The 25,674-nt window shown below is 52.1% G+C and overlaps 1 protein-coding gene across 1 annotated transcript in view; it reads left to right on the forward strand.

Moving 5' to 3' along the window:
* The first annotated feature begins 12,340 nt into the window (after window positions 1-12,340).
* Window positions 12,341-25,674, forward strand: part of PARD6G (par-6 family cell polarity regulator gamma) — a 107,869-nt gene continuing 94,535 nt past the window's right edge. The window contains exon 1 of the mRNA XM_079941702.1: window positions 12,341-12,589. Within this exon, the coding sequence (XP_079797828.1) occupies window positions 12,518-12,589 (72 nt within the window). The 5' untranslated portion in view covers window positions 12,341-12,517. The remainder of the gene's footprint in view (window positions 12,590-25,674) is intronic.

Below are 25,674 nucleotides of genomic sequence, written 5' to 3' on the forward strand. Positions count from 1 at the left end.
GGCTGGAACCTGGGTCTAGCCCCACCCTCCCCATGTTGGCGGCGGGGACCTTCCCGACTTCCGAGGCCCTCCACAACCACAGACTGAGGTTAAGGTGGAGATGAAACAATCAGCAACCAGAGCAGACATTTCTTTCACCTTCTTTAAAGTCCAGGATGCAGAGAGGAAGCAGAGGTGGAGCAGAAAACCAACAGTCCAGCTTGACCCCACGTCACTTGCACCAGGTGAGTCCTGTCCATCGTGGAGGCCCAGATAGACGAGAGAGGGGCAGGCGAAGCAGGCCCATTAGATCGTGAACACTAGGTGTGTAAAGCATGAGTGCTTTCTGCTTTTCTTTTTATTTACAGGAATGTCTATTTTTCAATCATTAAGATGTATTATTAGTAAAATAAAAAGATTAAAATTGTGTACACCTTTTCACATGCCCCTCACTAAATGTGAATTCTGTAGAAGGTACACATCTTCAGACATCTATTCTTACAAGAGTCACGGATTTACTTACTAAAAGCTGGCTGGAATCAACACAGGTGACTTTGCAGTTTTAGGATTGCCTGGGTCCGTGGCTTGCTGGGCTGCAGTTCCTACTTTCCACCTCTGTAAGATGCAGGTGGAGAAGCAACGGTGAGACCTGTCTCTCTATTAGCTGTTCAGCTAGGACTTTGAGGCACTTACCCTGTGCAGGATGTGGTAGCAGAAGCACGGGTCACAGGAGGAACAGAGTACTTGGTCTCGGCCCTTAGATGACCCACAGTGGACATTAGATACACAGCCAACAACCAGGAAAGAGAGTCCACACATCTTACCTCCCTTCTACAAACACGTGCCATTCAGGAACACAGGACACAGAAACTGGGCAGATATAGAGTTTAAATGCAGAATCTCTGGGACTTCCCTGGTGGTTCAGCGGTGAAGACTCAACGCTTCCACTGCAGGGAGGCAGGTTCAATCCTTGGTGGGGGAACTAAAATCCCGCATGCTGCATGGCCCGGCCTAAATAAATAAATACACAAAAGCAGAATTTCTGTTCTCAAGGTGCTGGCTGATGGGGGAGGCAGAGGATAATTCCTGTGCCCCTCCCCAGAGTGGAAGTGTCAGAGCCAGCCACAGTCGAGGATCCCTATGGGGGATGCGGGGTGGGAGGGGCAGCCGCAGGAGGAGGAGGCTTGGTGAGGAAGGGAAGGGACCCAGGGCTCCGGCCAGCGAGGCTGCCTCACAAGACGGCCTGGGAGACACTGTGTGGACAGGACCACAGGCCCCTGAGGACGGGGGCTGAGCTGCTGGTGGGACCAACGGGGAGGCCCTGATAGAGGGTTGGGAGACTGCAGGGTTTAGAGCGAGCCCTGGGCCCCTGTGAGGATGATGCAGGGGAGCGGGGCCCTGCAGAGAGCAGCTAGGAAAGGCTGCAGGCATCCAAGCAGACGCCAGAACAAGATCGCGCCAGGTGACCACATACAGGCGGTAGACGAGATTGGGTGACTGCTGGGCAGGTGGGGTGGGATGGCAGACAGGGGGCACATCACGGGGAGCGTCTAGGAGCAGCAATCTGGGGAGAGAGGAGCGAGGGCAGAAACGATGAGATTCGCTGTATAGGTCAAGCCATAGTGACAAGTGTCCAGACGGTCTGCCTGAGTGCATGATTTAGATCTTGCGAAATATGAGTAGGAAGGAAGGAGGAAAGAGGAGCCCAAGTTCTGCTACTTGCTTACCACTTTGAGGATAGGAGGAATGTGAAGATTCCACAGTGAGTGAAAGTCTGAGCAGTTATTCTCCCAGTAAAATGGGGAGATCCAGGACTAATCAAGGAGAAGAAGACACCAGAAGGGGATGCAGACATGTGGACAAGGGGAAGTGAACAGGACCAGAGATCAGAAGAGGATAGTCCGAGGGAACCCAGTGGGCTTCCAGTTTGTCCTTGGGGTTTTTCGTAGGACACGCTAGAACAGCTAGAGTGGGTGCATATTGAGGACAGAGGGCCTCTGGTTAAAGGACTGGATGTCAAACTGGGTGTTGCCTGAATCCAAACCTTGTCTTCCTTAGGCTAAGGAAGTTCCTTGTTCACTTTCTTCACGCGCTACTGTGAGTTTTATAATCGCGTACTGGAGCACCACCTTCCAGGAAGATTTCCACCCAGTTCTAAGAGTGCTGGGTTAACCCGTAACAATCTAGAATGAATAAACTGTATCCAGACAAGGACAGACAGAGAGACAGAAATGACAGTATGGTGTGACGAGTGCTATGACAGGGAACATTCAGGGGAACAACGAAGCCAGCAGGAGGACCAAGGGGCTGTGCTGGGCCGGCCAGACCGGGGTGTGGGGTGGAGAGCCTCCGCGAGGAAGGACGCAGCTGTTTCCTTGAACAGCTACAGGTGTTGGTTTGGCGGGAGGTCACCGGACCAGAAAATGACCAGCAGGGGACGCTGAGGGGAAGACCAGGCACCAGGAAAAGGCAACTGCTACCCCAGCTCAAGACATTCAGCCGGCACCTCGGGTTCACCCAGGCCTGCTCTGGCCTTCTGCTCCTCTAACACAGGCCACCAAGACAGCTCTGGGCAAAACTGTGCCCTCGCTCACCTCCCACCCAGCCCCCTCCTCACCCACCTTGGGTCTTGATGAACCCAGAGCAGCAGGGATGCGTACCATCCTCCCAGTCGGGGGTCAAAGTCTATAAGCTCATCCCAGCGAGCCAGCCCTCTGGGTCCTTCCAGCACACGCCCAAGTGCAGTGATGGAGATGCAGCTGGAATCCAAATTGCACAGCCTGCTCACTTCACCTTCCGTCGTTAAGAAAAAGGTCTTTACCCGTGGAACATACTTTGCATTTACACATTCACCCCATTTTTGGTCCCTTAAAAAGTACATTTTCTTAGGAACTTTTACACCAAAGTGTCTTCTGGAAAGCAAACGTTCAGTAATACGATTTATGTTCAGTACAGTTTCGTTTTATGTGCGTACACGTGTACTTAAAGAGGGCCGTGTCGAAAGTGATGTGCCTAGCGTGCCATTTCCTTGAAGTCTGAGGCATCTGAGGTGAGCGTGCCTGATGTTTACGATTGCTGCTTTCATAGAGCACTGTTTTCCCACGCTTATCTCCAGACCCAAGGATGGGGAACAAAGGCAAAACAGGTCTGCACACTGCAAAATGTCTTCAGGAATCTGCAAACCCCACTTCTTACAGAACTAAAGGTTAAGGACCAGGACAGTGAAAGGGTATGCAGGGCAGGGAATAGCAAGCAACCAAAGCAAGGTGTCTGCGAGCAGCCCACCTCCTCCGTCAGGAGCTGCACCTGGAGCTGGTCTCTGTGTTTGGGCAGCCCTTGTGCTTCACAGAAGCGGTGCTGAGCCAGGGCGGAGCAGCTGGCCACAGACACCACCTGCCAAGCACCCACTCTCAGTCCTGAGCTAAGGTTAAACCATAATTACATTTATTTGCTTATTTATTGTGACAGGAAATGTGCTCAGTACTTGGAGTGACTATATTCTCCCCTATTTTATTTTTTTAACCCACTTTATGAAGGTATCATTGACCTACAGAAAGCTGTACATAATTAATATATATGCAACTTCGTGAGTATGGAGACAGATTACACCCATGAAACCATCACCACAACCTACACCGTAAACATATCTGTCACTCCAAAGGTTTGCTCCTGACCTGTTCATTCCTTTATTTATTATTATTCCTATTATCATCATTTGTGTGTATGGCAAGAACACTTAAGAAAGGAACCATCCTCTCAGTAAATTTTAAGCACACAATACGGTATTGTTAACTACAGGCACCATATTATACAGCAGAACTCCAGAACTTGTTCATCTGGCATAACTGAAACTTTGTGCCCTTGGACTATAGCAGCTCCCAATTTCTCAGGGACTCAGAAGGAGTAACCTATTGCCTCGGGCCTTGACAGCTGGGAGGAAGCAGAGCCTTGGTGTCGTCCCGCTCTGTCCAGACCTGTGTGCGTCGGTAAATGCTCTGCTCCTAGCTGCAGCCCCTTGCTCACATGCCCTGGTATAAAACCCCAAGTTTGGACCCCGGGCCACCCATGCATGAGTGGTAGAAACCCTTCCCAGGGACCTCCCTCTGCCAAGTTTCCTTAGCCTTCTCCCTCCCTCCCTCCCATGCCTCTCCTTGCTTCCCCTGAAGAAGGAGTTAGTGGAGAAAAGCGAAGCCCGGTGGCTACAATCACACACACACACACACACACACACACACACACACACACGCGCACGCACTGCTCCCTGCTGTGAGGGCTGCTCTGAGTGGTCAGTGCATTCATACATTAAGCCTCATGACAACCTCGGGAGGGGAGTCCTCACTGTATCCCCATTTCACAGATGAAGGTCCGAGGCAGAGAAGAGCAGTAGCACATCCACCTCACACAGGATGAGGCCCAGACGCCCCTAACCTGTGGCTCACCTGGCTCCAGCCACAGCCACCTCGGGTTCTAGGAGACTCTGCTGGGTCTTTTCCACAAATCCCTTCGAGACCTACAGGCTCTTAACTAATCTACAAGGGCAAGTTACACAAGTTCATCTGAAAAACACCCCTGGCAGGCTTCTAGCCAGCTATGAGCACATGAAAAACTGAAGACAGATGGGAGAGCCCAGGTTACAGAAGAGGACGAAGCAGCTGCTTCGCTGGCAAAGTAGGAGAAGGGAGAGCTTCTACAAGCTTTCTTCAAGGAAAAGAAGGTGTGTGGCTGGGAAGGAGGGGCGTGTGTACCCTCTCAAAGCCCCGTCCTGAAGAAGGCGTACAACCTGGACCAAGGCCAAGTGCCAGCCAATGTCTTCAGAAGGGAAGAAAAGTATAAAATAAGTAGCTCTGCTTGGAGTGTTTGAGATCGAGCTGTGAGGGGCAGACGCCAGCATCACTGCACTCCAGCACATGTTCATGCCCAGAGGCACATTCTCCACGGGGAACTGTGCACATTTGTAGAACATACCTGCCCTTTTTCTGCACAGATGAAGAACCTGAGAATCACAGAACTGAAGTCTCCCGTGGAGGAGCGCACACCGTTTACAGGTTGTAAGTAGTTTCAGGAGGTCACCGCTGCCGACCAAACCCCCAGCTTCACGTGCATTTAGGCACACAGGTGGGTCGGGAGTCAGGCAGGATCCTTTTGCAGAGCTGCTCCACTAAGCTTCCCCTCTAGTAAGGTTTTGATTGCAGAAATGCACACCTACGGCAGAAGATAACTGAGAAGAAGTCAAAGTTCCCTGTGATTCCCTCCCAAGAGATACGCGCCACTAACCTACCGATCCACCCGTCTCCTTTCAGCCTCAGGCTGAGCCCCTCGGGCCTGGACTTCAGTCTGGCATGGACACCACACCCCGCACTACCCCAGATGTCCAGTGTAGAGTCGGCAGCGTGCTGGGGCTTGGGGATGGGGCTGTCGGTGCCTGGAAGAGCCTTCTGAAGGGTCAACTCCGAAAGGCCCCGGCTGTGGAGTAGGGTGGGAGGCTGTGTCTTCGTCACACCTCTGCTACTTATCAGTTGACCCTGGAGTGTCGCGACTCAAGGGTGCTCCACAGAGCAGCCGCCACCTCACTACTCATTGGCCTAATTTGTCTCTTTCTACCCCAAATATACATTGTACATTACCAGTGAGACCAAGACCAAGTCTGCTAGCGCCAAATCCAGCAGCCACTCCCTCTGGCTTTTCAGACCCTGCTCTACAACAGAGGGGAGGGTGGGGTAAGTTGCACTCTGAGTCCATGGAATTCGGAGAGCTAACAAGGCCCTCAGTTCCCAGATCCTAAGGCCAGGGCAGTGGGTCACTCACCAAGAGTGGACAGCAAAAGGTCCTTAAATTTGACCAAGCTACAGGAGAGGACCATCACCCCCTTGTGAGCAGGAAGAGGGTTGGCTGTCTCCTGAGCCTCTCCTGGAGGCCAGCATTACCACATACATAGGTTTCTCATCCTCAGCACTGCTGACATTCTGGGCTGAATCATTCTCTGTGGTGGGGTTCGTCCTGGGCATTATGGTGTGTTTAGCAGCGTCCCTGGCCACCTGCCACTAGCCCACCCTCCAGACATTGCCAGGTGTCCCTGACGAGGGAGGGTAAAACTGTTCTGTTCAGGAACCGCTGCACTTACCCTGCTGCTCTGGCCAGCCCAGGGGCCACCATGCATGCAGGACTCACCTCCTAACCAGGCATACCGGGGAGGGTGGGCAGGGAGGGTACAGGCTGGAGTCTCTTCTCCACCAGAGTTGACATCCAAAAATCCTAACTGCTGATTCTGCCACTCCCATGAGGTTGACATTTCTCTTCTCTCTTTTCAGGGTTTGAAAACAACTTATCTCTCTGCGTTTTCATTATTAAATCCCTTTCTTTCTGATGAAAGTGCCTTTGGTCCCCGAGTACCTAGAAGTTTAAGATTTTAAGCCTACGGCTACTTCCATCTTGGATACTGATGACTGTGAGAGCAAATCTAGGCCTTTTGGGAAACAGATTTTCGGGGTCTGTAGCATGTTTCCTTTTTGATACTGGCGGGCTCGGGTACCAGTTTGGGATGGATTGTTTGAAGCCAAAGATTTGAGGAGGACTGCACCCTTACACCTGCCTATTTTCCAGTCTCCATCTGAAACTAGCCTGTGTACATGGAAAGTGTGAACCTCTGCAGCCCGGGCCTCAGTGAAGGAACACCTCTGGCTGGGCTGTGTTCGTTCATCTCAAGGACAGTGTGCTCACTCCTGACACCCTCTCCACCCCAGACCAGGTGAGGCATTGCTGGGAAGGTGCAACCTCCAGCCGCTTTTATTGGCAGACCGCTTTAAAGACTTCAAAGTGGGCCCACATGGTGTCCTCTTGTTGCCAGGATATGGCCTTGAAGTAGGCGAGGGAAGCACGGCGGTGCCTACCTTATGAAGGAAGAACGCTGAAGCTCAGTTAAGTGACTTGTCCAAGTTGACCTAGATCCAGGTCCTTCATAAGATGCCTGCAGGCTGCACAATGGAAATATGAGGCCTCCACACACTCCCAACACTTCTGCTGAGAGACCCCAAATTTAACTTCATTTAAATCTCTGGATACCTGACTAGGCAGCTAGCTCAGAGACAACTAACGGAACAGCAATCAACATCTTGTATCTGGCCTGTGGGGCAAGCATGCACCTTCCAGCCATAGAGAGCCTCCCAACGAGGCCTCCCAGGGCTCTGTGACCCCACGGTGTGTGTCAGGCCAGGACCTGTGGAGCGCTTTTCAATTATGCTTCTGAACTTTGAAGAGATTTTTCCACCTGAAGGCTCCACTAGGCAAGTTGGTTTGTCTACACCCAACCCACCCACAGCCTTGAAGCCCTAAAGGATCCTGTTCAAGTCTCAGCTGGACACTCAGGCCCCACATGCAGACAGGCAGCTTTCCCAGCCTTCCCTCCTGCTGACCACGCCGACCAACAAGTGACCGGCAACAGAAGAGAGAAGAGAAGAGAGATGGGTGAGAAAGGGTGCAGATGTTCAGGTGCAGATCGCGCTGCAGCGGGCCTGGGGGATCCCTAACAAGTGCCACGGGAACACGTGTTATGGGGCCTCGGACCACATGGGCCACAAACGTGGCAGAGGCGATCTTTCCTCCGCCAAGCCTGGAATCCTGTGGCTTCCAGCCTTTCCTCTCTTCTGCCCCAAGGGCGCTGTTCATCCTCCCTCTGCCTCTAGCCCTCCTTCTTAAAACATCTGGGTGGGAGCTCGCCGTGAGCATGCCCGGAGCCTCTCCTACCCACACCAGACGAAGGTGCCCACTGTCAGCCATAACCTGTGACTCTCCTCGGAGCCAAAGACCTGCATTCAGATTAGGAAATTTCCCTTTGAGAGAAAGTCAGCACCTCTGTACACAGTTTACTCTCCCACTTGCCCACTGTGTATCTCTCTGACATTTTTTTGTTCTACCTGGAATTTATTAAGTTTTGCATAGATGGCAAACTAATATATCAGGTCCTTTGTAGCTTTCAGACAAGCGGACATCCTCAGCCTGCTGTCTGGAACAGTTTTCTCCTGGCTCTCTGTGGAAATTTCTCAGCATTTTGTCTGCCTGCTTACTTCACTTGTGCCTTGTTGTGGAACTCTGTCTACATGTCTGGACCACTGGCCACCCTTCTCTTAAGGGCAGGGACCGTGAATCGCTGCCTCTCTGATTGTAGTCCCTGGCATGTAACAGCATATGTAGTAAAAGGAAATGAAAATTAAATTGTGTGTACTGCAGTTTGTCAATCTATATTGAAGGGTTTAGGGTTAGGTGTGCTTTATGGCCTAGTAATTCCATTTTTAGGAGTTGATTCTAATGAAATCAGAAATAAGAGAATTCAATAAACACAGCATTACATAAAACCTAAACATTGGAAGCATTCTAAATATTCAATAATGGAATGATTAAAAATTATACCTGTATTCATATATGCAGTTATTAAAAACTATATTTTCTAAGAACATCTAATGAAAATGTTTTTTATATAACATGAGGTTAAAAAAAAAAGCAGGTTGTGAAGCTGGTTAAACAGCATGATCAAAATTTTGTGAAATATATAAATATAAATGCAGAAAAATGAAATACAGGTAAAATATACCAAAAAGGTAATAAATACAGTGGATTGCTGAGTAGTTTGATTATGGGTGATTTTAACTTCTTTCTATTATGTGTTTGTATTCTCCATATTTCTTTTACAATGAACTTATGGTACATTTATAATTACATAACTTATAAATTATAGTAATTTATGGTATATTTGATAATAATGTTTTAATTGGTTAGGTTACCTAATATTTATTTGTTTTCTTCAAAAAGCCACCTCCTGCATTTATTTATTGATTCTATTATTCTTTTCCTAATTCAATCTTTCTGCTTCCCATCCTACAATTTTATTTTATTGTTATTGTTTTAAATTTTTACATTTGATCTTTTATTCATTTATTTTCATTCTCACTTATTTATTAGTATAATTACTTACTATAACATTTTCCTCTGAGCACTACTTGAACTATATCATATACACTCCAATCTATGGTTTTTCATTATTACTTTAGATATTTTAATCTGATTTTTATTTACTCATTTATTCAAGGTGTGTGTATTTTCATAACAGTTTTGAGTTCATAAAATTAGCTTCCAGACAGTCAGGATTTTTGTTGTGGTGTTTATTTTCTAATTGTTTCTTTCATTCCTATTTTTAAAACATTGTGACTACATATACATATCAATATCTATCTATATATTGATACATATATATTAATACTCCTTTTATACTTTGGAATTATTAGTGTTTACAAACTAATTTAGGGATCAGCAAACTTTTTGTATAATGGGCAAGACTGCAAGAGTTTTTGAGTTTGTGACCCATGCAATCTCCCTCTCAGCTATTCAGCTTTGCACCTGGAGCACAAAGCCAGCCACAGACATGAAAGAACGAGCATCCCTGTGTTCCAAGAAAAGCTTATTTACAAAATCAAGCAGCAGAGCAGATTTGGCACATGGGCCGTAGCGTGTGGCCCTGTCCTAACATATGTCCTGATACACAGTTATTTTGTGGATGTTCTATGAAAACTGCAAAAGGACCATTGTCTGTATTTAGGCAGAATTCAATAGTTACATAAGTTCAATGACTAAGTTTACTATTCTTTACCTATTACTGTGCATTTTAACAAAGGTACATTAGTTAACTTCTCATTCTATTTCCTGCCATGTTATTTTATGAATGCTGAGCCGTGTAGTGTTCATATATATTAGATCTTCATGTTGGCATACCATTTTTCATTATGAAGGACCATTTTCATTATGAAGGATCATTTCCTTTTGTGTGTGTGTCCAAAATATAGAGCCTTTTATTTAAATATCATGTAAGAGATGTCTAAAGTCTGTACAATGACTGAGTAAGCTTAATATAACAGGAGTAAGGAATAACTATTCCTAAAGAAAAATTTTGCCCATATGACTTGTTTTCCTTAAAAAAAAAACTCCTGTCGTCTGTGGTATCTGAAGGCTCATTTTCATTAAATGAGGTAATGCCTTTGTCCCTAAAGCAACATAATCTTAAATTAAGAACCCCCATTTTCTCTCTTTTACTGGTATTTTAAATTTCATCCTTTCTTTGTCACTTTGTTGTAGTTATGTCTCTTGTTTACCGTTTTTTAAAAAAATATTTATTTGGCTGCGTCGGGTCTTAGTTGCTGCACGCGGGGATCTTCGTTGCCCCTTGGGGATCTTCGTTGCGGCGTGCGGGATCCAGTGCCCTGACCAGGGATCAAACATGGGCCCCCTGCATTGGGAGCGTGGAGTCTGAGTCACTGGACCGTCAGGGAGGGCCCCTCTTGTTTGCTGTTTTTGACTGGGTATTACTTAGTGAACAAATCTGAAAGTCTTAAAATAGGTGAATTTTATCTCACTCACATTTATAGGCATGACAGATGTATATATATATATATATATATATATATATATATATATATATACTCACAGTTCCTATTTACTGTGTTATTTTTTCTGTCTATAGAATTTAATAAGTATTTCACGTGTTTGCATTCGTTTCACACCCCCCTCTCTCTCTCTCTCTATATATATATATGTATATATACATAAACTGTTCTGAAAATTTGAGGGGTTATATTGTTTTCTAAATTTGTTCTTGATTACCTTTATTTTTTTTAACGTAGTTTAATTTTTCTTTTAGAAATTTATTTTTTATTTATTTATTTTTGGCTGCGTTGGGTCTTCGTTGCTGCACGTGGGCTTTCTCTAGTTGCAGCGAGCCGGGGCTACTCTTCGTTGCGGTGCGTAGGCTTCTCATTGCCGTGGCTTCTCTTGTCGTGGAGCACTGGCTCTAGGCGCACAGGCTTCAGTAGTCGTGGCACGCGGGCTCAGTAGTTGTGGCTCACGGGCTCTAGAGCGCAGGCTCAGTAGTTGTGGGGCATGGGCTTAGTTGCTTCGCGGCATGTGGGATCTTACCGGAGTAGGGATGGAACCGGTGTCCCCTGCATTGGCAGGCGAGTTCTTAACCACTGCGCTACCAGGGAAGTCCTTGATTACATATAAAACCAGAGATTTAACTAACACACCCTTCTGTATGTATAATAATTAAATTAGCATGTTTGTATTTCCTCTTCCTTTTCCTCCTATGAATTTACACTAAGAAAAGTTATATAATAAACTAAAATTGGATTGTAAACTCGTATACTTTATAATAATTTTGAAACACCTATTTGACCTGTGTTCTTAACTTCATTACAAATTCCTCAAGAGCGAGGATGTTGGTTTTGGCAGCCCCACTTCCCCAGCTCTCTAGATAATAAGTACTCATGTCATTGCTAACAACTGATGACCTCTTTCTCCTAACATGTTCTTTTTTCTACCAGCCTTGGCAGAAGTCTTCCTTCTCATCAGACAGGCCTATACGATGCTTCTGACCATTCCCTATCCCTTTACTTCGGCCTATGCTATACTATGCCTTAGGAGTTTGCCTCCGGCAGAACCTTCGCCCAGACCATCTACCACCTGGCAGCTCCTACGGACACGTGGACCCAAGGGCGTCACGCCTCCGATGATTCCCCTATTATCCAAGACAACGTTAAAGATCACCCTAGATCAGTCCCCTTCCCTGGCCGACGGGTGGAGGCAAACAAAATCTTGGCGGGAGCGAGCAAGGGAGAAAAAGCGTGGGCGCCGAGGTGGGAATGAGGCGCCCCGCGTGGGTCAGCGCGGCGTCTCTTCCCCGCTCTTGATCTTGCGGACTGGAGCACGCACCTACCCGGTCGCGGCGTCTTTGGGGGCGGGACCGCGGGGCGGGGCTAGGGGAGGGTCTTCGGGCCACAGGGCGGGGATTGACGGCGGGTTCGGGGGGCCGGGTTGGCGAGCCCTGGGCGGGGCGTTGGGTGAGTCCTCGGGGGAAGGGGGCGTGTCCTCCAGACTCGGGAGGTGGATCCTCAGGGCGCGAGTCTGGGCCTTGAGGCTCGTGGGGCGGGTCCTCGGGAACGTGAGCCGGTTTTCTCGGCGTGGGGCGTGTCCTCGGGGAACTGGTCCTCGGGACGCGGGGCGGGAACAGGCGACTGATCCACGGGGCGCGGAGCAGGACGTGGGCCCTTGGGGCTCGTGAGGGCGTGCCCTCCGAGCTCCGGGCGTGTCCTCGGGGTACGAGTGCTGGCGACGCGGGGCAGGTCGTCGGCGCGCGGGGCGGGGCGTGGGGCCGGGTTCTCTGGGTACGGGGCGGGGATTGGCGGCGGATGCTCTGGGCGCGGGGCGGGGATTGGTGGCGGATACTCTGGGCTCGGGGCGGGACGTAGGTTCTAGGGGCTCGGGGGGCGGGTCCTCGGGGCGGCGCGCGCCGGCTTCCCCTGCTCCTCCCGCGCGCGGCCCCTGGAGTGCCCAAGGCGCGCGGCCAGCCCAGCTCGGGCCGCTGCACTCGAGCTGCCCCGCGGCCGAGCGAGCGCGGGCCGGGGTCGGGGCCGCGGCGGTGGGTATTGCACCCAGGGTCCTTCTGCAGCCCCCGTAGCGAGGAGCGAGGGCGAAGACGAGGCTAAGCGGGGCCGGAACCATGAACCGGAGTTTCCACAAGTCTCAGACCCTGCGCTTCTACGACTGCAGCGCGGTGGAAGTCAAGAGCAAGGTGAGCCGGGGGCCGGCGGTCTGCGCCCCCCACCCCCGCGAATGAATGGGCACCCCGAAGGGGACTGGGAGGTGCGAGACGGGCCGGCGCCAACTTTGGAACGCGGCGCCGTCCGTGGGATGTGCAGGGGTCCCGCAATCCTTCCCGCCCCTGCGCGCGCACAAAGCCCGGCAGCCCGATAGGGTTCAGCTGGAGCCCCGGCGCTCGGAGGGCCGCGCGGCCGCCTGACCCTTCGCGAGAGCGGCTCTTTTGTTCCACAAGCTGGCGGCGACCCGGCGCGCCGCACGGTGGAGGGGCGACATTTCCGGGGCGACCCAGGGGCTGCTCGGATTCGGGGCCGTGGAGGGGCCTCGGGGGCCCGGGCCAGGGGAGGGCCCTGGCCGCGCCGCCTCCTTCATTGCGGAGGAGTCTCGGAATCGGTGAGGGGAGACGGGCAGCCGGTCCCCGATCCCCGGACCGGACCCCCAGCCCCCGGCCCGGCCCTCTGTACCAGTCCCTCAGCCTCCCGGCGCGCCCCAGGCCCAGATTGCCCGGGCGCGCCGGGCCGGCGGCCCCTCCCGCTGCCCGCGCCCCGGCCCCAGCGTGCCCGAACTTGCGGGTTGCTGTGCGCGTTTGGGTAATTGGCTGATAGGATCTGGCGCTTCTGCCCTTTGCGGGGGCGGCTACTTCGCGGCAGACGCTTTTGTCTGCGAGGGTCTCAGTGGTGGACCCCGCGGCGGAGGAGGAGTTGCAGTTGTTCAGGGTCCTGGAGGGAGGGGGCCCAGCTTACCGCTGCCTGGGATCCGGCTCTCGCCCGTTCTCTGCGCGCCCCCCGCCTCGGTCAAGCAAGGCAGAGGCAACTGAGTGGTTGGTGGGAGGGGGCCGGACCCGAGGGTGGGCTCTGACCTCCAACTCTGCGCACGCTTGGGTCGCGGGGCGTGTGTGACCCGGTCCGGTCTCTGGGAAGACGAACCCGGCGGCCCCCTGCCTGGGTTGCCCCTACCGGGCAAGGGGGGTGCTTTGGCGTAGGAGTTCCAGGGCTTCCTCCGAGGATGGGGGATTCTCTGCGGGAACCCCACTGCAGTGAGTTGCGGCATTTCATCACCATCTTGTTGGACAGTCTTTTTTAGGAACCCCTCATCTCTAACTACCCCGTGTGCTAATTCCGGGACCCTCGCCCTGCACTCCTCCCCGCTTTTAGCCCCAGAGTGCCCACACCCCGGAATCAGAAGTGCCCGCTGTGAGTTGCGTGGGGGAGAAGAACTGACAGGCGTGAGTGGGAGCCCCAAATAATTGACGTTTCTTCAACTCAGTGGGAAGGTGGCTTTGTGGAGCTCATTGTCGCCTGCAGTAGCCACTGAGCCCGTGTGGTGTTTCGTTTTAACTGTTTATTTTGAGATCATCACAGATTAACAGGCAGTTGTGGAAAAGAATACAGAGACTTCCCCAAAGGTAACATCTTGTATCACAGTGTCGCATTCAGGACCTCATCAGACTTGTTCACGGGGTGTTTTTGGGTCACACACTTTTGTCGTGTGCTCATTCCTGAGACCCAGCACGGTCACAACACAGACCACTTCGAACGCAAGGGTACCTCCTGCTGCCCTTTCACAGTGGCAGTTTGGTTCTAAGTGATTAACATCACATGCTGTTCCTGAGTCTCACTGGCCACATCCCCTGTGCTCAGTAGCCACGGGCGGCTTGCAGCTGCCTGACCAGATTCAACTCCAGAGGGTCCGTCCAGAGGGACAGCCCTGGAGGAAATGCCCTCACCAGGCCTTATCTTGCAGTTCTGCACTGTGGACACTGTGAGGACCCCTGGGGACTGGAGAGTAGGCATCTGCCTTTGCCTCTCCTGGGGAACCGGGGGCTGTGGGCGTTCGGGTGGCCCAGCGGATTGCCTCAGGCTGCCCCACCTTCTTGACTGCCCAGTGAAGAAGGGGCACTGCCCCATGGCCCAAGCCTGGGTTCAAGTGCAGATGCATTGAATGCTCCCCCGGGGGTGAGTGGCAGAGCGAGAGTTTTGGTTGAATTTGGGAGCACCCCTGGCAGGCCACACCAGCCTGCGCCCTGCCGGGCTGGCTGGTTATACACACAGCACCACGACTGACCCCCGCCCTTTTGGAAGAGGGGGCTTGCCTTACTGTTTGTCCAGAGGGTCCACGCGGCTCGTGCGTCTGTACACGCCCTCCCACCCACCCACTTGGTAGTGAACACTTGCACGCATGGAGTCCATCTGTGCAGGGAGCGTTAGTCCAGCTGCTGATGTCAAAATATGGGAGGCCAGACGTTACGACAGTGATGGCTTTCCACCATCTAAAGGTAGCACCGTAACACCTGGGTTTGTATGTGGAGAAAGTGGTGCCCGGGAGCTGAGTCCGGCCGGTTCTGCCACCTACCCTTTGGAGTTTTCAGGCAAGTTATTTAACTGTTCTGAGCCTTAGTTATTTCATCTGTAAAATGGTCATTGTACCTATTCCGCTAGCCCCCCAGGATCAAATGAGGTAATGAATGTGAAGTACTTTTAAACCGCAGAGCACCCACAATTGTAAGAGTTAGGCACTGCAGGTCAGGGTTCTGTGGCATTTCAGGATATCAGGTCTGAAAATCTGATCCTTTCAGAATTTTTGGCATTAGCCATCTGCCACAGCTGGTCAGTTCCCAAAGCGTCGGAGGCAGAGACATTATCTTGACCTGGTGGGTCTTCCCCATATAGCCCCTGGCTCTCCCCCAGCATTTCTGTTTTAATACCTGTGATGCATCTATTTCTCTCCCCACCAGCTGCATTGCTCTGCACTTTGGAGTATAATTGCTTTACAATGGTGTGTTAGTTTCTGCCTTATAACAAAGTGAATCAGCTGTCTGTATGCATATATCCCCGTATCCCCTCCCTCTGTGTCTCCCTCCCACCCTCCCTATCCCACCCCTCTAGGTGCACGCACTTGTGACTCCCCAGTTCTGGTTCATGGGGCCGCCATTTCACACTCACTCTTTTTCCTCTCTCCCTGTAAGACCTGCAGTGGGGAGGGGCTGTGCAGCTGTCTGCGGGAGCATGTTTCAGGCCGAGGGGAGCAAGTCTTGGCCCATCAGAGGGGCAGCAGGAAGGCCAGTGCTGGGGGAGGGGTCTGCAGGGGCAGAGTAATTGGGGATGACTTGTTTGAGGAGAAGGCAGAAGGCCGCCCGGGGCCATTGCGAGCCACAGGCCTGAAAAGCCTAGAGGAGCACAGCTACCCATGTCCGCAAGCTGCTGTTCACTGAGCCCTCACCCTCTGGCTGGAGGCCCCTGTGTTAAATGAGGCCCGTGTTGTCCCGGTTTCCTTACCCCTCAGGCCTCATCCGTGTTCTCTTCAGCCTCTGGGTCCCGTTTATGTGGCTTTCCCCCCACCTGAAATGTTTTCTCGAAGAATCTGCCCTATCCTGACCACCCTCTCCTACAAGGCCCACCTGATGTCTTCACCAGGCCAAGCCTTCTGCATCCTCTGACCCCTTCCCCGTGTTTCTCTCATCTTACGGCCTTTGTCACGGTGCTGGTGACAGGAACCCAGGACTGTGTTTACACCCCCATGGCTTGTTGTGTTCATTGTGTGAGGGGAGAGTAACACCTCTAAAGGTTTTAATCCAGTTTTGGCTGCTTGGTTTAGCTAATGTTGGAGACTTTTCTGCATTCTAAACAAATACATTATCATTGTAGAAAATGTAGAAACCATAACAGGCACAAGGGGGTAATTCTCACATCCAAAGTGTGGTCGCGTGTCCTTCTGACCCTTTATTATGCATGTATACATGCAGATGTCTTTGTTTTACAGAATCAGAGGCATATTTTATAGGTATATTATTCTGTAGCCTTCAAGTTTCCGCCTTGAACTTAACAGTGAAGTGTTTTCTCATGTCATTAATAATTTTAGAAAACATATTTTCGAAATGACTACGTAGTATTCCATCTTATGTGTAAACCATAATTAATCTAACTAATATCCTATTGGGTTATTTCCAGTTTTGTCCTAGAATAAACAATGCTGTGAATAACAACTTTGCATTTAAATCTTTATATAAAGAGTACATATAGAACGTATATCATAAAAAGTATACAAAGAATACTGATTCCCTTAATTCAATGCAGAACTTTTATTATGTCTTTAGGACAGATTCCTAGAAGTGAAATTACTAAGTGAAAAGTCTGCACATGTTTAAGGCTTTGAGTACGTATTGCTGAATTTCCTGCCAGAAAGTCTCTTCTATACATGTGTACCTTGTTGCATGTCTAGCCCTCTCCCTCCCTCCAGTCCTGGGTATTTTCTTATTCTATCCCATTTAGATAAGTGAAACACCACCCCATTTAATTTGTTTTCTTGGGTTATTAGTGAATAGAAAATTCTTATATTTGTTAGCTACTTTATGTCTATTTTTAGCTGCCTGTCTCCTTCCACCCTTCTTTTTTTTGATTAGTGTTCTTATTTTCTACTGAGTGATGGAGCTGCTCGTCCCAGGAGATTTTCCAGTCAGTGCAGATGGTGCTAGGTGACAGTGTTCCCTGTGGTCCCAGATCGTGTCTCTGCTGAGGTTGTCGGCTGCCTGGCCATGCCCTTCCACCTGGGGGCTGGAGCCTGGGCCAGGCCCTCCCCATGGGGTGGCTGGGCACTTGCCTCCTGTGGGCCAGTTGAGAACCGCCTGACAGTTTGACTCACCTCTGTGTTTGGCCACACCCTTTTAAGATTCCGGTTTTGTTGTATCCGTGCATGTCTGCGTTTAAACAGGTTCGGTAACTTGACTTGGGAAGTTGCATCTAGAGGAGACTCTCATCAGGGACCCAGGTGGGGAGTGTCAGTCTGGTGGGCATGGATGGTGTTGCGGCCCACCTCCTGTGGGTCTGTGACCCGTGAGCAGCAGAAAGCCCTATGGGCGTTCCTAGGGGCACCCCAGTTAGCAGGGGTTCAAGCCCTTTCCTAGGACCCATGACATTTCAGATAGAGGGCTCTTCCAATTTTAGGGAAGGAAAGGAGTGTCAGGGCCTGGGAGATGCAACCATTCGAGGTTGCTTCTAGGTGTCAGAAGCTCTAATGTTTGTGAATCACATCCTGAATCGGTGAAAATAGAGAGGCATCCTGCCCCTTTCCCATGAAGGGGCCTCCTGGACTTTTAGAGGCAAGCAAGGAAGGAGCTTGGAATGACGATGCCAGAGGCGTCTGTGAAAGGGGCCTCAGGGGTCTGGGAGTTGCATTTGGTCAACTAGCTGTTTCCATGTTTATAGGCTCCCTACTTCCTCTCGGCAGATTTCTCCTCAGCTGTGAACCTGGGGAGCAGTGTGAGGTGCTGTGCCCCTTTCTAGCCCCAACACACACCTGGTAGCCCTCCTCTGAGGCTGCCCTGAACACACGAGGGGTATAGAGATGGTCCAGGCTGGGTGCTGCCCTCTGTGTATAGGTTGCATTCCGAAGTATTTCTTAGTATTTGGTTAACCACATACATATATATTCTAAATACATTACAAATAATCATTCATTAGTCCCCATCACAGCCTTGCCGGATGGGTTCTGTTATAACCTCCCTTACACGAGAGAACACTGAAACGTCAAGGTGGCGCCACTAACCTGGCCCAGGTCAGGGGGCTCAGGCAGTTTGGCTCCAGACCCCATGCTCTTTACCATGAACGGTCTGTGGCCCTGTTGGAGGAGGACTGCTGCCCCTCTCGCTCTGACAAGCCCTCACGTCCAGGTGCGGATACTGACGCAAGTGTTCACAGCTCACCCCGTGTAGAACGAGGCAGTTCCTCTCGGGCTGTCTGGATCTGGAGTTGGAAGGGTTAGGCCTAGTGCTTTGCGGGGAGGAAGCTCTACTTTTCTTCCATCCGGGAGCAGTTTCTAGCCGTGTGGCCTTGAGGGAAGTCCAGTGTTCAGTAGTCATTCTTAAAAGCCTGTCATCCATTGATGTATTCATTTACTGAGCAACTACAGTGTGACAGGTGTGGGGTTCGTGCTGCGGTACAAAGGTAACCAAGACAGCCAGTATCCTCACCTTAAAAACGTATGATCCAATGAAGGATCAGTCACTGATGGGCATATCGGAGTGGGTGGATGCGGGGGTCCTTCATTCTGATATCCGAAGTATCACCAAATCCACAGTTTCGCATCTTGAGACCAGAGGTTTCCGGTGCATCCTGGCTGTCTTGCCCACATAGCAAGAGCAGTCGGTGCTCGGGCATCCAGGAGCTGCTCTTATCTTCTCTGGCGTCAGCAACAGCGGTGCCCCCACGGGTTGCTTTGAGATGAGTCAGAGCATCTTCTCCCCTCCTTGCTTCCAGAAGCAGCTGGGCTCTGGTCCCCACTTGTGCGCATCTGGGGACTCTAGCTCTCTCCCTGTGCTGCCTTTCTCAGTAGCACGCTCCAGGGAAAACATTCGGCGGCTAAAATGTGACAAGCAGTGCTTTGCATGCAGTAGGTACCCAATAAATGTTAGTTGAGTTGAAATCAGATGATTTTCCTGATAGCTGCTAGTTCAGAAGTGGTCTGTCAGAGTACTTTCAAAAAGAACTGCTTTTTGGGGCAGGTGACCAAAGCTGGATTCACCAATCGACTTATTCCCAGGGCATCTCTGAGAGGGGTCAGGGGCCTTGTCATCTGCCTGCTAGTGCCCCGGAGGGGAAGGGAGAGAACGGGGTAGCAGATGAGCTGAACAAAGAAGAGAAAATTTGGAAGTTCAAAGGAAGCTGATTTAAAAGTCCACGTGGACACCGCTGCTGTTGTTAGTGTCTCCTTATTTCCTTAGTGCTAAATTGTAGGCTGAGAGCTGCAGGGGCCCAGCTCGGGGCATGTCGTCAGAACCAGCTCCTGTGCATCTCCACGAGCGCTGCCCACCCCTCTTCCCTGTAAACCCCATTGGCCCTACCTGCTTCCTCTGCCAGAGCTGCCTGGGCAGCCCTGTGTTACGCATAGGACAGGGGTAGCAGGACAGGGCTCTCACTGTTACAGCTGGGACAGCAGTTACCTTCGATGCCTCCTTTCCCTGTCCCCTAAGTTCAGTGCTTCCCAGGTTCCTGGGGGCCAGGGATATGTGTCCCCCACCCCACCATCCGTCTCTCCGACTCGCCAAGACTGTGTTCCTCTGGGGCTCTGCAAAGATGCTCGCCGGCAGAGGAGACCAAGCGGGCGGGCTCCTCTCGCCATCCCCAGCCAGAGCGCATGTGCTCTGTATTTTGGGGCATATGTGTAGCTTTTTACTTGAGGGAAGTAAAAAAAAAGCTTTTGCCGCTTGAGGAGTGTGGAAAGCACCCAGAGCCTCGTGCATGGCCCATCCCTGTTAAGTTCTTAGCTTGTCACCCTCCCCAGGTCCACGGGCTTGTCACCCTCCCCAGGTCCACGGGCTGACCGTCTGCAACCCGATCCTCTCCTGCACTTATGCGGGAAGCTCTGCCATGCCTCAAGGCTGAAACAGCTGCCTTTTCAGGAAACTGTTCCAGCCCCGCCTCACACCAGGGAATCTCTCCTGTGTGGAGTGCCGTGTGTGTGACAGTGAAGTACACTAACCTCAGGCGTGTGGCTTGATGAAATTTTACATGTTTGCACACCCGGTGAGCACTGTGCACACGGTGTGGGACATTTCGGCTTTCAGGAAGTGCCTTCGTGCGCGGTATAGTCAGCCCCCATCCCCAGTGTAACCGCCAGCAGGGTCTCTGTCACCAGAGATGAGCGTGCTGGTCGTCAGGCGCGATGTCACAATGCAGTCTGTGTCCGCAGGGTCCATCCGTGTTGTGTGCATCCAGAGATCTGCTTTTTACGGATTCAAAGTATTCCTTTGTGCAGAAGATGTGGCACATACATACAATGGAATGTTACTCAGCCATAAAAAGAAACGAAATTAAGTTATTTGTATTGAGGTGGATGGACCTAGAGACTGTCATACAGAGTGAAGTAAGTCAGAAAGAGAAAAACAAATACTGTATGCTAACACATATATATGGAATCTAAGAAAAAATGGTTCTGAAGAACCTAGGGGCAGGACAGGAATAAAGAGGCAGACGTGGAGAATGGACTTGAGGACACGGGGAGGGGGAAGGGTAAGCTGGGACGAAGTGAGAGAGTGCCATGGACATATATACACTACCAAACGTAAAATAGTAGCTAGTGGGAAGCAGCCGCATAGCAGAGGGAGATCAGCTCGGTGCTTTGTGACCACCTAGAGGGGTGGGATAGGGAGGGTGGGAGGGAGACGCAAGAGGGAGGGGATATGGGAACATATGTATATGTATAACTGATTCACTTTGTTATACAGCAGAAACTAACACACCATTGTAAAGCAATTATACTCCAATAAAAATGTTAAAAAAAAAGTATTCTTATGCATCCGTCTGTGTTGCTGGAGGACCAGGCGGCCAAAGCCTCCTGTGAGCTCCCCTTCAGCGTGCTTGTGAGTTTCACTAGCCGTTCTCGGTGCTGCTGGGGGCCGGCTGGCGGAGGCCCTCGTCAGGCTAGCGTGCAGCCCACTGTGGCTCTTCTGGAGCGTCAGGTGTGCGGGCGCCAACCCTGGACTTGGGTGGATTTGGGTGGAGCAGCTGTTGTAGGGTTCTGAGGGTTAAGGAGTTCCCGAAGGCCTTGAGCCACAGCTTTTTAATAGGTTGTTGATTACTGAATCCAAACAAATGAGGAATTTGTCTTACAGAATTGAAGGGCCTTCCTAGTCCTTCCTTTATTTATTTTAAAAAATATTTATGTATTTATTTATTTGGGTTGTGCCAGGTCTTAGTTGCAGCGCACGGGATCTTTAGTTGCAGCACGCAGACTCTGAGATGCAGTATGCAGACTGTCAGTTGTGGCACGCAGGCTCTGAGATGCGACACGCAGACTGTCAGTTGTGGCACGCAGGCTCTGAGATGCGGCACGCACGCGGGATCTAGTTCCCCGACCAGGGATGGAACCCGGGCCCCCTGCATTGGGAGTGTGGAGTCCTACCCACTGGCCTGCCAGGGAAGCCCCCCCCCGCCGCCCCGGTCTTTCATTTAATTCTGCAGTTTGAGTTGCTGCTGTCCTGCCTTCCTCTGCCCCGCTTTACCCCGTACTACCTTGCGTGGGCCCTTCTGGTGGGCCAGGTGCTCTGGGAGAAACTGAGACACGACATGAACAAGGACGGGCCTGGTGCTGCTTGACGGGTCCAGGACAGCTCGTGCCGTGGTCTCTTTCTTTTTTTGAATTTTACTTATTTTTTATACAGCAGGTTCTTATTAGTCATCTGTTTCATACACATCAGTGTGTACATGTCAATCCCAATCTCCCAGTTCAGCCCCCCACCGCCCCCCCCACCCCGCCACTTCCCCCCTTGGTGTCCGTACGCTTGTTCTCTACCTCTGCCACAGTCTCTTTGGTGACGGTGCACAGTTGTCCTTTTGAAAACTGTCTGAGTTTCCCACGCGGAACGAAGACCCCCACGGCGGCCTTGACCGTGGCGGGCTGTGGAGCCAGGAGCTTCACGTGGCCTTCACCTAGGGGTGTCCCTGTGTCGCCCTGCAGCTCACCACTCGCACACCTGAGGATGTTGGTGAGCTGCACCCTTTGCCTTCGGGAATTTCTTCGCTCTCCCTGAAAGTCCTGCCTAGTGATCCGGCATGTTTATTTTCCGTTTCACGGCGTGAGTGTGCCTGTCGAAAGCTGGATTGTATGTCCGTCAGTCTACAGAGCAGATCTCTCTGTGCCTTTGCTTCCGAGACAGGACGTGGGGCACTGATGCACAGGGGCAGAAAGCGCCCCCGACGGCCTCCTTTGGGGGTGCGTGTTGCCGTGGGAGGACCCTGGGGTCCCCGGTTAAGGGCTGTGGAAAAGACCTGTGAGGACCATTAAGCGGCTGTCTTTCCATGGTCAGCTATGCTAGAGGAACTGGGAGACTAAAGGAATGTTCGCGTCCTGTTTTCCACGCTTGGGGGCCTGAGCGACTGCTTCCCCACCCACAAGCCCTGCCCTTACTTCCCTCGCTGGCCTGGAATAATGACGGGCTGCTGCTGTGGGGCAAACTACTCTGCCTGCACGAAGGTCCTTCACACAGAGCAGGAGGTGGCCCCTGGCTCCTGGTAGCAGCTACAGGTGCAGGACGCGCGGGGCACCCGGATTGCACAAGGACGTGCTCCTTTGGCCTGGAAGGGGATGCAGAAGCCCGTACGTCTAGACGCTCTTGTGGGCAGCACTGTGTCGGGTTCTCCGGAGAGGAGCTGCCCTGGAGCAGCTTTGTCCCTGCTCGTCTCGAGCTCGGAGTCACCGGTCCTGTGAACCGCCGCCCCGAACTGGGAGCAGTTTCCCAGGAATGCGACCACACTGCTGGTCAGTGGTGCCTCCTCTCAGCCCACCCGGTGGTGGGTCACAGACTCTGGTCACCGCCAGGCCGAGGATCCGCAGGGACCAGCCCTTGAGAGTGAGCAAGCATGTGCTATCGGGGTTGCCCTGCAGTCCTTCCTGGAGTGAGGTTCTGGGGAACGCACAGTCTCTGGGCTCCCTCCCTGCCCTAGGAGCTAGGTCCAGACTGGTGGGAGCGGTTGCCACCCAGGTCACCTCACCTGGAGGAGAGTCCGGGCAGGTGTGACCTCTCGTCAGTTTCAGTGGCGTCTCATGGTTGCAGCTTCCCTTCTCGGAGCATCGGCTGTGTACCAGCTTCCTGCTGGCCCTTCTGCCGGGTGCTCGTCACAGATGTTTCCTTGACGCTCCTCACACCTTATACATGGGCTGTAGAGGGGAGGACCTGGGGTCTTGACCAGGCTGTTAGCTCGCCCAGCCAAGGCCCCAGCCAAGTGGCAGAATCAGATCTTAAACCCTCACTTGCTGTGCCGTCCTGCTTCCCATCTAGTTATTATCCCCTGGTTCCACCTCATGGAGGACAGACAACACCTACCTGGTCCAGACGTGCTCTGAAGTCACAGCATGTGTCTCTCCACCTTCCTCCCCAGCACCTCCTGGACACCAGCTCAGGGCTGCGCTGCTTCTTAAATATCCCTCCTGCATCCTGTGAAATCCCCTCTCCTCGGCAGCCCCATGAGCTCTGGCCTGTGTACAGTCTGATTGGAGGGAGATGGGGAGGGTACAGGGAGAGCCTTTTCCTCTGTAGCACTGCAGAGGCTCTTTGCAACTGGGGTCAGTGTTAGCGGTGACCTCCCAGGTCCCTAGCGCACTGGACATGTGACTCAGTGGAGGCCCCTTGGATTGCAAGGCTGGGGTGGGCAGCGCCTGCTCAGCTTAGCGCTGAGTCCCCATGCAGAGATTGGGGTTAGGGCCACACTCCTGAGCACAGCTTTTCTCTCACAGAGTTACAAAAAGGTGGTTTCGTTGTGAAAAATGCCCTGAACAACAGCTGCCTGCCGGTGGCGGAAGGGACAGGGCCTATGGAAGCCGTGACTCGCGTTCAGAAATCAGGAAGGTGGCTCAGCTGAAGGAGAGAACGCTGCTGTTGGGGGCCCGCGAGCTTCCTGCTCTGTCATTTATAAACCCACACCGGCAGAAGGCCTCACTTTATGATGCTGGCAAGTCTGACTCTTTGAGGAGGGCTCAGTACAGCCCTGGGAATGCGTGTGGAAGGTCTAGCTCAGTGCAAAACTTCTCCATGCGTGCTTGGCCAAGAAGAGCAAAAGCTCCGGGAGCAAGGCTGATCGAGTGCGAGCTGGTGACCAGCTGCTGTTTGCTGGAATCTCACTCCGAGCAGCACATGGATGTGTATTCAGTTCTCACAACAACCCTACGAGGAATATGCTTTGTCCCTCTTTTACAAAGGAGGAGATAGGCTTGGAGAAGTTGAAATTATCGAGTCACCCAGCCAGTCAAGGTGAGTCAGGACTTTGAACCTAGTACACTGGTCCAGAGCCTTCGCTCTCGGTGACTCTGCCTTTTGTGTGATAAGCTACCACTGGCCCAGGCAGCGTCCCGCCTCAGCCCATCCCCTCCCTGGACACTGACGGTTTTCCATGCACCCTGAGCTCATGTCCGAACGTGACCTTGCCTCCCCACTCAGGCTGGGGCTCCAGTCCTCTGCCTGAGCGGATTTCTGTTCCAGGAAAGTTCTGTGAAGGCAAAGACAGATGAGCACCCTGGCATTTGCCTCCACACTCTGGCCCAGGTGGACCTTCCAGTCCGCCAGCCCCACCTCAACACCAGGGTCTCCCTGCATGTTTACCCCCAGCTTCTAGAGCAGCCCGACTCTGGTTCATGCTGCTAACCCCACCATGGCCCCCCTTTGTCCACGCTGTCAGCTGGTCTGGGTGCCGTCCCTTCCCACGTAGGGCGTCCCTGTCCCTTGGAATTCTCACCCACACCATGGGCGCTCTTTAGGTCTTGTCTAAATTCTCCCCTGTATTAGCCTCAGTGCCTTCATTTACTAGCCTTGTACCCGTGCACTGTTATGGAATCCTTCCAGGCCTCAGTCTCCTGGTCTGTAAAATGGGAACAGTGACACCTCAGGGTCGCCGTCAGGGTCACGTAGAGCATGCACGCAAAGCTTGGCGCCCACCACACCTCCTCTACCACGGTGGAAACCCCTGCCAGGCAGGGACCACAGGCCATATTCCTAAATCTCTCCTCCATTCTCAACCCTGCCCCACCGCTACATTTAGCAGTACTGGGTCCACGGGTGCCGGTCACGCATTCGTGAGCAGAGGAGTGTGTGCCCGCCTGTCTGGAGCACACGTGGGGCTCGTAGAGGTGACCACAAGTGCAGTGGGTTCTCACTCCCCAGCAGCTGTCTGGCAGCCTCATGCAGGAATCGGTGCTTGTCTGAGCAGTTGTGCAGGTGCTGACAGCTGTACCCCCATTGCTGTGGACTGAGGTGGGTGGACGGGGCACAGCAAGGGGCCAGGCTCCGCCCCATCTGACTCACAGGTCTGTGGCCCGATTGTAAACTGTCCCAGCGTGTCAGCCCAGGAGGTCGTCCCATGGCAGGTCCCACGCTCTGACAGATGCCTCGTTAGGACGACAGCCTGTACTACCTGATCATCCCATAAACGGAGGTCTCTCCACAGTTTTCCACGTGGCATGCTGTGTACACATGTTCCTTGGCCCCGTCCTGAAATGGTCCCGAGGTGCTGGCGTTTACCCTATGAATGTACACTCCTGAGATCTTTTATGGTTGGAATGTCGTGTTGATTGTGA

Source organism: Stenella coeruleoalba, assembly GCF_951394435.1.
Source record: "Stenella coeruleoalba genome assembly, chromosome: 14".
In the NCBI taxonomy this organism is placed as follows: domain Eukaryota; kingdom Metazoa; phylum Chordata; class Mammalia; order Artiodactyla; family Delphinidae; genus Stenella; species Stenella coeruleoalba.